Source organism: Oncorhynchus gorbuscha, linkage group LG26 (genome assembly GCF_021184085.1).
Source record: "Oncorhynchus gorbuscha isolate QuinsamMale2020 ecotype Even-year linkage group LG26, OgorEven_v1.0, whole genome shotgun sequence".
Taxonomy (NCBI): Eukaryota; Metazoa; Chordata; class Actinopteri; order Salmoniformes; family Salmonidae; genus Oncorhynchus; species Oncorhynchus gorbuscha.
In genome coordinates, this window is record NC_060198.1 from 18,887,744 (window position 1) to 18,899,353 (window position 11,610).

Sequence of the window (11,610 nt, forward strand, 5' to 3'; positions counted from 1 at the left end):
GTACTCGATACCATTTACATTTACATTTAAGTCATTTAGCAGACGCTCTTATCCAGAGCGACTTACAAATCTACTGCATCTTGCCTATGCCGCTCTGTACCATCACTCATTCATATATCTTTATGTACATATTCTTTATCCCTTTACACTTATGTGTATAAGGTAGTAGTTTTGGAATAGTTAGCTAGATTACTCGTTGGTTATTACTGCATTGTCGGAACTAGAAGCACAAGCATTTCGCTACACTCGCATTAACATCTGCTAACCATGTGTATGTGACAAATAACATTTGATTAGATTTGATTTGAAAGCCTTTTTGTGTGGATAACTCATTCTGATTGGCTGGGCCTTGCACCCCAGTGGGTGGCCTATGGCAGCACACCTGCCCAGTCGTGAAATCCATAGATTAGGGCCTAATGAATTTATTTAAATTGACTTCTATGAACTGTAAGTCCGTAAAATCTTTGAAATGGTTGCGTTTATATATTTGTTGAGAAGTTAGGTGCAGGGCAATTCCAGAGTAACGAAATTACACCAGACTCCGATTTTTTATTTTAAAATGTATGCAAAACAAAAACCACAGCTGCTTTAAAACCACGTTTGTATTCATCAGTTCAACAACTGCAGCGTTTGTGCCCCAGTTATTAAATATTAGTATTTACTGGTGTTAATCTGACCTTCTGTCTCCTCCTCTCCTTCCTATTTCACTTCAAGAATTGCATCCTCCTCTTCTTCTTTCACTGAAACGTCTTTCTATTCTTCTTTCACTGTAACAGCATCACCCTCTACTTCTTGTTTTTTTTACTGTGACATCCTCTTCTTCCTTCTCCTCCTTCACAACAATGTTCAGCCCCAGAACATCTTTCTTCGTCCAGCAGACCTCCTCTTCTTTAACAGGAGGAGAGTAGTTTAGGGAGCTCATGTTCGGGGATGTTAGCTAGGCTAATGTTAACTTAATCAGCCCCGCTAGCTGACTAATAACAACAACACCATAAATATGAAAGTAAATCGGATAACTAACTAGACGACAGAAGAGGGGTTAAAGAGGAGGATGCAGTTTTTGGAGTGAAGGAGGAGGTGGAGATGACTGTCACATTGGAAGAAGAAAATGAAGAGGGTTCGGTTTCCCCAAAGGCATGGCATGCTGGAGAGCGTAATCATCGACTGACACTAATTAGCTTAACGCAACGGACATAAATATTCCTAGAAAATATTCCTATTCATGAAAATCACAAATGAAATATATTGAGACACAGCTTAGCCTTTAATCACCCTGTCATCTCAGGTTTTCAAAATAAACTTTACAGCCAAAGCTAGACAAACATTTGTATAAGTTTATCGATAGCCTAGCATAGCATTTTGTCCAGCTAGCAGCAGGTAACTTGGTCACGGAAATCAGAAAAGCAATCAAATTAAATCGTTTACCTTTGATGAGCTTCGGATGTTTTCACTCAAGAGACTCCCAGTTAGATAGCAAGTGTTCCTTTTTTCCAAAAAATATTATTTTTGTAGGCGAAATAGCTCTGTTTGTTCTTCACGTTTGGCTGAGAAATCGCCCGAAAATTGCAGTCACGAAAACGGCGGCAATATTAACATGTCTACTGGCTGTCAACAATTTAAAAACAAGAAAACACACATTTCTAAATAACAATATACAATCCTTTCTTTTCTCCTTTTTCTTTCTAAAGAAAAATGTTTTCCCCACAAGCTTCTAGAACTCTCCTCCCCTTGGAAGAGACCAAACAAAACTGATAAGGAAATGTGTTTCAATAAATGATTAGAATGTTACAGTCCTGAAACCATAGGTCTGATACCATGTGATTGTATGAAATTAATTTGAATCATTAGATTATTATAACACGTGTGTAAGTGTTAGACTCATTCGATGATTATATATATTTTAGTCCGAATCAACGTTTGGGAACAATGTGTCTAGTGTTTTGAGAACAGACTATCTGTCTGAGCCAGATCCGGGGAGAGCTTGGCTGGGACACTGAGAACTTCCCAGTCCCAGGTCTCTCCCTATCTTAGGGGAGGGTAAGGAAGACACTATTCTCACGTATTCCCTAGGCTCTGTTGGCAGGCGGGTTTGATGGTTGGTGTGGAAGTATGTGTGTTGCCATAAATTGAAGGTCCTGTACTGTACACGTCAGAACGTTCCCATGAATAAACATTTAACTTTGGTAGACTGGGCCTCTGTCTGTTTCCTTTTCTATCAGTATCTTACAAATCCTGATGTAACAGACTAAGTGTAACTTAATTGAATTGGTAAATGAACAAGGAGTATAGAATTCTCCTGACAAAAACTAATCTCCAATAAGCCAAAATAAATTGTGATCCATGGCAACGCAACGCTAAACGCAAAACTAGTTGACTTGCCAACCCTGGAGAAAAATCTTTCAGGGTTCACTCAATAGGCATGTTGTTGGATCTGGGCCCAGTCCCTAATGTCATGCTTTAGTACATTTGGGTTGGCACATCTGAGAATGAACCATGATATTCTAAAAGCCGAGCAACAATGTCAATATAATTGTACCCAAAATTGTCAGTTGGTTACATAAAATAATTATGATTACTAAATGTTACATGAAATGTAAATGTAAAATATTTGGTTGCATAGTCCTTTTTTCTAAGTATTTTTTAATTACATTTTGCTAGGTGGGATAGCCCAATGTCAACACACAATTTTAACATGTACAAATCAACAACCAATATGCAGAAACAGTTTGTGATATATTGAAAACCTAAACGTAAAATGGGCCATACTGTATACACAAACATCTGCCACAATAATCATATTACTTGTATTATTTTAAACAAGCACCTTATAAACTGCACAAGCACCAAAAACACTGTTGTTTTGACAAGTAGCAAATAAATCACTGATATTGATTAGGGGAAATCAGGTTTTACGTGCTGTTGAAACTAACACAACTAAACAAAATACATGGAAACGGGATAAATATTTTACCTCACTGGTTAGAGGACAACCTGCAGAAGACAGTCAGCTGCATTTGGGAGTGATACATTTAAATGTAGGGGACGTTGAACAAAGGAACACAACACTTATTTGTCATAACTCATCGATATCATGCTAAAATCATTTGTGTGACAGAAGGGAAATGAGGTTGCACGTCCTGTTAAAACTAACAGCTCAAAAACCACACGAATCTGGGAATAATGTGTACATCATTGGTTAGAGGACAATTTGTAGAAAACAGCTAGCTACATTTTGAAGTGTTGCATTTTGATTCAAGTGGGTCACCAACGTGGTAAGTTTAACACAACTCTTTTTTTGTGAGTCACTTTTTGTTAAATAACTAATAATAACTCTTTCAATTCAGAGCCTGGATTTTCCCCCTGAGGCTAATATCCATATCACGTTGAAACCAATAGAACAGAGGACAAACATTTAGAGTTCTACATTGTGACATCATTAAAATACTCCTACTATAATGTTAAAACATTCTACATTGTGACATTATTTAATTGATATGATTTTTCAAATTCAACTCCTTCATGTATGTTTTTTCTGATGTTTGATCAGAGATCTTTTACCAGAGTATCTCTTCCCACATTGATCACAGCCATGAGATTTCTCTCCTGTGTGTGTTCTCTGGTGTTCTTTCAGGATGTTTAGCTGAGTAAAACTTCCCACACTGACTCGCTGGTGTCTAGTCAGATGGCTAGATTTAGTAAAAATCTTCCCACATTGATCAAAGCCTAAAAGGTTTCTCTCCTGTGTGTTCTCTGGTGTATAGTCAGATTGCTAGATTTAGTAAAAATCTTCCCACATTGATCACAGCCTAAAGGTTTCTCTCCTGTGTGTTCTCTGGTGTATAGTCAGATTGCTAGATTTAGTAAAAATCTTCCCACATTGATCACAACTATAAGATTTTTCTCCTGTGTATACTTGCTGGTGATTTTTAAGTTCTGATGAAGTTTTGTAACGTTTCCCACAGTCAGAGCAGCAGTGTGGTTTCTATCCTGTGGGTCTCTGCTGGTGTTTCTTGAGGTGTCCTGATCTGGAGAGACTCTTCTCTGTCTCGTCAGCATCATGAAGTTTTTGAGGCTCCCCAGAGGATCCACGATATTCACATCTCTCTCCTGTGTTAACGAAAATATCAGACAGATGGTTAAAGGCCCACAACAGCAGAAATCCACTGTTTATTTGAGATAAACGTTGATGCCCAGAGCATTGTCATGAAGTTGTACAATAATTCACGTCTATTAAATTATATGACAATTGTCTTGTTTTCACAGTAGTAAAATCGATGATTGTTAAGTTATTTGTGTTGTTGAAACTCTAAGCAGTGTGCCATATGACCTTTGGTCTCCAATATAGGCCCCTTTCTGTGTTTGCTAAAATTGCAGCAGGAGGGCGATGCACACACAATTTGGTTGCAGAATCTCCTCCATGCTAATGAGGAAACCACTAATTATGGATGTAGTATATCTGGTTGTAGAAACTCCTCCCAGCTAATGAGGAAACCACTATTTATGGATGTAGTATATCTGCCTGGAGCCAAAATGGTGAGCGAAGATTTTAGTTTTCCACAATGTATTCTGAATATTATAGCGCAAGATCAGGAGTGCTACTCAAGGAAACTCACATTAAAGCTCTGTGTCTATTCACTAGTTCACCACCGTGGGGGGAAAAAATCAGGGGAGTTCTCATAGGCTGAGGAGCAACAACATTTACAGGTTGCTATGAGTGCAATACGCATAACTTTTTTATACGAAAAAAAACACTTCAACCAGTAAAATGCTCCTTGGCTAGCTTTGCCATCAGCCTGACAATAAGGGTTTGTTCACTAATTGTTTACAAATTGGCACATAACTTCAGCTAACAACAAATATACCCATGTCGTGATGTTTATCATTTGACTGGCATTCAGAAAATGATTTCCTGGATCAGCTGATGATAGTTGAACATGTGATTGCAACTAAACAGCTACAGTATTAAGTATTATGTGTAATTATTGATCCATTGGGGTGTTGTCAATAAAGTTAAGGTGACTCTCGGTTAGAACCATTGGATTTAGCTAACTCTGAAATTATTTAGGATTTCTGTGCCCATGAAAACTGTTTTCTCAACGTAATATAAGGAGACACTAAATGTTACGTAGGTAGATCTCAGAGATCTGAATATGAAAAACTGTCCTAACAGGACAATAACCTAAACCACAAGGCCAAATCTACACTGGAGGAGCTTACCAAGGTGACATTGAATGTTCCTGAGTGGCCTAGTTACAGTATTGACTTAAATCGTCTTGAAAGTCAATGGCAAGACTTCAAAATGGCTTTCTTGCAATGAACAACAACCAACTTGACAGAACAGGAAGGATTTTTAAAAGAACAATGAATATTCACATTAGCATCAGTCGCCTATTGGATGACATCACAACATCCCATCAAGCCAACTCCTTGAAAGCCTTACTATGTATGACATCATTCACTCCTTCCAGTTTGTAATTATCTCTAAAAAAAAAAAAACTATTTTGCTCAAAACATTTATTTGTTTCCCTTTAGGGTGTTTATACTTTACTGTATTTCTATATCACTTTTCGACATGAAAAGTATTTTTTTAAATCACTAGAGGACGCCATGAACAATTCCTACAGTACAAAAACATATTCAAGTGTAGAATGTAAAATCACACATTTAGTTCAACAACTGAAGAGTTTGTGTTCCCCTGCTTTTTATTAAGATAATACTCACTGTATAAACTGGTGTTAATCAGATCAATGTCCCTGTTTTATAAGATTAGTACTCACTGTAATTTACTGGTGTTAATCAGATCTCCAGTCTTCTCTTCTTCGTCCTCCTCTAATGTGACAGTAATCTCCCCTTCTTCATCCTTCATTCCAAAAACGTCTTCATCTTCTTTCACTTCATCCTCCACTCCAAAAACTGCATCTTCATCCTCTTCTTTCACAGTAACATCCTCCTCCTCTTTCACTCTGAACGCGTCTTTCTCTTCTTCTTTCACAGTAACACCCTCACCCTCTACTTGTTTGTGTATTGTAACAGCCTCCTCTTCCGCCTCCTCTTTCACGAGAGCTTCTTTCTCCGTCCAGCAAACCACCTCTTCTTTATCAGGAGGAGAGTAGCTTGGTGAACTCATGTTCGGGGATAATGGCTAGTTAGCATTAGCCAGCTAGTTGACTTACAACGTAAATATTAAATTTAAAAGTATTTTAGATAAACTTTTGTAATTGACCAAATACTTATTTTCCACCATAATTTGCAAATACACATCTTTTTAAGTGGGAGAACTTGCACAATTGATGGCTGACTAAATACTTTTTGCCCCACTGTATGTACTGTATTCTATTCTACTGCATCTTAGTCTATGCTGCTCTGGCATCGCTCGGCCAAAGATTTATATATTCTTAATTCCATTCCTTTATATTGTGTGTATTGTTAATTTGACTGTTGGAGCTAGAAACACAAGCATTTTTCTACACCCACAATAACATCTGCTAAACAAGTGTATGTGACAAATAAAATGTGATTTGATGTATATAGGTCTGGTGTCGGTTATTCTACACCCTGTGGATCTCCTGCATGTATTTTCTGATGTTGAATCAGACCACTTGAATGAGAGTATCTCTTGTCACACTGATCACAGCTATAAGGCTTCTCTCCTGTGTGTGTTCTCTGGTGTTGTGTCAGGTTTCTTAGGGAAGCAAAGCTCTTCAAAGTCAGAGCAGATCAGTGTCTCCTGTGTGTGCTCTCTGGTGATAAAACTCTTCCCACACTGATTACAGCTATATGATTTCTATCATGTGTGTGTTCTCTGGTGTCTATTCAGGCTGTTTGACTGAGTAAAACTCTTCCCACACTGATTACAGCTATAAGGTTTCTCCCCTGTGTGTGTTCTCTGGTGTCCTTTAAGGTGTTCTATCCGAGAAAATCTTTTCCCACATTGCTCACAGCTGCTCTCCTGTGTGTGTTCTCTGGTGTGATACCAGGTTGCTTGACTGAGTAAAACTCTTGCCACATTGCTCACAGCTATATGGCTGCTCTCCTGTGTGTGTTCTCTGGTGTAATAGCAGGTTGCGTGACTGAGTAAAACTCTTGCCACACTGGTCACAGATATAAGGCTTCTCCCCTGTGTGTGTTCTCTGGTGCTCTTTAAGGCGTTCTCCCCGAGAAAAGTTTTTCCCACATTGCTCACAGCTATACGGCTGCTCTCCTGTGTGTATTCTCTGGTGTGATACCAGGTTGCTTGACTGAGTAAAACTCTTGCCACACTGATCACATCTGTATGGCTGCTCTCCTGTGTGTGTTCTCTGGTGTGATACCAGGTTGCTTGCCTGAGTAAAACTCTTGCCACACTGTTCACAGCTGTAAGGCTTATCTCTTGTGTGTGTTCTCTGGTGTGTTTTCAGATTACTTGAATGAGTAAAACTCTTCCCACATTGATTACAGCTATAAGGCTTCTCCCCTGTGTGTACCCGCTGGTGATTTTTAAGTTCTGATGAAGATTTGAAACGTTTCCCACAGTCAGAGCAGCAGTGTGGTTTCTTTCCTGTGTGTCTCTGATGGTGTTTCTTGAGGTGTTCTGATCTGGAGAGACTCTTCTCTGCCTCTTCAGCATCATGATGTTGTTGAGACTCCCCAGAGGATTCACGATGGTCACATCTCTCTCCTGTGTGAAAGTCAGATAGTCAATGTAGTGAATGTTTTTACAAACTTTGACAAATGTTTCCTAAGTCCTGTTGGTCCTGTTGTCTTGTTGGTCCACCAGCCAGTGTAGCAGGCAGATGAAAGAAAATACACGCCGCTGATTTTCTACCAAATATTTTTGTTGCAATGACTGACTACACCAATAATCACAACAACAAGAAATGAATGAGCAGCTTGGCAATGTTTGTAAAACAAGAAATGTAAGCATGAAGTAATGTGGTAAGTTGCTCCTTGTAATCACATTTTTGTGACAAGTCTTTTAACCAATGTGTTAAAATAATTAATTTAAATACATTAGTAATGATGAATAGTTGTACAAGTGAACATCAAGAATCACCAAAGTGCCTCCATATCACAACACATCACTACACACCACACTGTCCTGCCAGATAAACTGCTGACTTATTATTATAGTTCAGGGCTCTACGCTGACATGTGTTCCTAAGTGTATATACTGAACAAAAAAATAAACGCAACACAGAAAGTGTTGGTCCCATGTTTCATGCGGGATCATCTGAGGAGGGGGTGCTGAGGAGTATTTCTGTCTGTAATAAAGATCATCAAGGACAACAACCACCCGAGCCACTGCCTGTTCACCCCGCTATCATCCAGAAGGCGAGGTCAGTACAGGTGCATCAAAGCTGGGACCGAGTGACTGAAAAACAGCTTCTATCTCAAGGCCATCAGACTGTTAAACAGCCACCACTAACATTGAGTGGCTGCTGCCAACACACTGACTCAACTCCAGCCACTTTAATAATGGGAATTGATGTAAAATATATCACTAGCCACATTAAACAATGCTACTTATATAATGTTTACATACCCTACATTATTAATCTCATATGTATACGTATATACTGTACTCTATATCATCTACTGCATCTTTATGTAATACATGTATCACTAGCCACTTTAAACTATGCCACTTTGTTTACATACTCATCTCATATGTATATACTGTACTCGATACCATTTACATTTACATTTAAGTCATTTAGCAGACGCTCTTATCCAGAGCGACTTACAAATCTACTGCATCTTGCCTATGCCGCTCTGTACCATCACTCATTCATATATCTTTATGTACATATTCTTTATCCCTTTACACTTATGTGTATAAGGTAGTAGTTTTGGAATAGTTAGCTAGATTACTCGTTGGTTATTACTGCATTGTCGGAACTAGAAGCACAAGCATTTCGCTACACTCGCATTAACATCTGCTAACCATGTGTATGTGACAAATAACATTTGATTAGATTTGATTTGAAAGCCTTTTTGTGTGGATAACTCATTCTGATTGGCTGGGCCTTGCACCCCAGTGGGTGGCCTATGGCAGCACACCTGCCCAGTCGTGAAATCCATAGATTAGGGCCTAATGAATTTATTTAAATTGACTTCTATGAACTGTAAGTCCGTAAAATCTTTGAAATGGTTGCGTTTATATATTTGTTGAGAAGTTAGGTGCAGGGCAATTCCAGAGTAACGAAATTACACCAGACTCCGATTTTTTATTTTAAAATGTATGCAAAACAAAAACCACAGCTGCTTTAAAACCACGTTTGTATTCATCAGTTCAACAACTGCAGCGTTTGTGCCCCAGTTATTAAATATTAGTATTTACTGGTGTTAATCTGACCTTCTGTCTCCTCCTCTCCTTCCTATTTCACTTCAAGAATTGCATCCTCCTCTTCTTCTTTCACTGAAACGTCTTTCTATTCTTCTTTCACTGTAACAGCATCACCCTCTACTTCTTGTTTTTTTTACTGTGACATCCTCTTCTTCCTTCTCCTCCTTCACAACAATGTTCAGCCCCAGAACATCTTTCTTCGTCCAGCAGACCTCCTCTTCTTTAACAGGAGGAGAGTAGTTTAGGGAGCTCATGTTCGGGGATGTTAGCTAGGCTAATGTTAACTTAATCAGCCCCGCTAGCTGACTAATAACAACAACACCATAAATATGAAAGTAAATCGGATAACTAACTAGACGACAGAAGAGGGGTTAAAAGAGGAGGATGCAGTTTTTGGAGTGAAGGAGGAGGTGGAGATGACTGTCACATTGGAAGAAGAAAATGAAGAGGGTTCGGTTTCCCCAAAGGCATGGCATGCTGGAGAGCGTAATCATCGACTGACACTAATTAGCTTAACGCAACGGACATAAATATTCCTAGAAAATATTCCTATTCATGAAAATCACAAATGAAATATATTGAGACACAGCTTAGCCTTTAATCACCCTGTCATCTCAGGTTTTCAAAATAAACTTTACAGCCAAAGCTAGACAAACATTTGTATAAGTTTATCGATAGCCTAGCATAGCATTTTGTCCAGCTAGCAGCAGGTAACTTGGTCACGGAAATCAGAAAAGCAATCAAATTAAATCGTTTACCTTTGATGAGCTTCGGATGTTTTCACTCAAGAGACTCCCAGTTAGATAGCAAGTGTTCCTTTTTTCCAAAAAATATTATTTTTGTAGGCGAAATAGCTCTGTTTGTTCTTCACGTTTGGCTGAGAAATCGCCCGAAAATTGCAGTCACGAAAACGGCGGCAATATTAACATGTCTACTGGCTGTCAACAATTTAAAAACAAGAAAACACACATTTCTAAATAACAATATACAATCCTTTCTTTTCTCCTTTTTCTTTCTAAAGAAAAATGTTTTCCCCACAAGCTTCTAGAACTCTCCTCCCCTTGGAAGAGACCAAACAAAACTGATAAGGAAATGTGTTTCAATAAATGATTAGAATGTTACAGTCCTGAAACCATAGGTCTGATACCATGTGATTGTATGAAATTAATTTGAATCATTAGATTATTATAACACGTGTGTAAGTGTTAGACTCATTCGATGATTATATATATTTTAGTCCGAATCAACGTTTGGGAACAATGTGTCTAGTGTTTTGAGAACAGACTATCTGTCTGAGCCAGATCCGGGGAGAGCTTGGCTGGGACACTGAGAACTTCCCAGTCCCAGGTCTCTCCCTATCTTAGGGGAGGGTAAGGAAGACACTATTCTCACGTATTCCCTAGGCTCTGTTGGCAGGCGGGTTTGATGGTTGGTGTGGAAGTATGTGTGTTGCCATAAATTGAAGGTCCTGTACTGTACACGTCAGAACGTTCCCATGAATAAACATTTAACTTTGGTAGACTGGGCCTCTGTCTGTTTCCTTTTCTATCAGTATCTTACAAATCCTGATGTAACAGACTAAGTGTAACTTAATTGAATTGGTAAATGAACAAGGAGTATAGAATTCTCCTGACAAAAACTAATCTCCAATAAGCCAAAATAAATTGTGATCCATGGCAACGCAACGCTAAACGCAAAACTAGTTGACTTGCCAACCCTGGAGAAAAATCTTTCAGGGTTCACTCAATAGGCATGTTGTTGGATCTGGGCCCAGTCCCTAATGTCATGCTTTAGTACATTTGGGTTGGCACATCTGAGAATGAACCATGATATTCTAAAAGCCGAGCAACAATGTCAATATAATTGTACCCAAAATTGTCAGTTGGTTACATAAAATAATTATGATTACTAAATGTTACATGAAATGTAAATGTAAAATATTTGGTTGCATAGTCCTTTTTTCTAAGTATTTTTTAATTACATTTTGCTAGGTGGGATAGCCCAATGTCAACACACAATTTTAACATGTACAAATCAACAACCAATATGCAGAAACAGTTTGTGATATATTGAAAACCTAAACGTAAAATGGGCCATACTGTATACACAAACATCTGCCACAATAATCATATTACTTGTATTATTTTAAACAAGCACCTTATAAACTGCACAAGCACCAAAAACACTGTTGTTTTGACAAGTAGCAAATAAATCACTGATATTGATTAGGGGGAAATCAGGTTTTACGTGCTGTTGAAACTAACACAACTAAACAAAATACATGG

General features: G+C 38.4%; 2 protein-coding genes across 2 annotated transcripts; both read right to left on the reverse strand.

Moving 5' to 3' along the window:
• Positions 1-3,824: 3,824 nt before the first annotated feature.
• Positions 3,825-6,287, reverse strand: LOC124015831 (glutamic acid-rich protein-like). Its single transcript, XM_046331321.1, has 2 exons — positions 5,778-6,287; positions 3,825-4,107 (listed from the first exon to the last, which is right to left on the reverse strand). Exons 1-2 carry the CDS (start codon positions 6,125-6,127, stop codon positions 4,095-4,097), a joined length of 363 nt encoding a protein of 120 aa, XP_046187277.1. The 5' UTR covers positions 6,128-6,287; the 3' UTR covers positions 3,825-4,094.
• A 648-nt stretch (positions 6,288-6,935) lies between these two features.
• Positions 6,936-11,455, reverse strand: LOC124016485 (zinc finger protein 239-like). The gene is made up of 2 exons (XM_046332060.1): positions 11,425-11,455; positions 6,936-7,657 (listed from the first exon to the last, which is right to left on the reverse strand). Exons 1-2 carry the CDS (start codon positions 11,453-11,455, stop codon positions 6,936-6,938), a joined length of 753 nt encoding a protein of 250 aa, XP_046188016.1.
• Between the last annotated feature and the right edge of the window lie 155 nt (positions 11,456-11,610).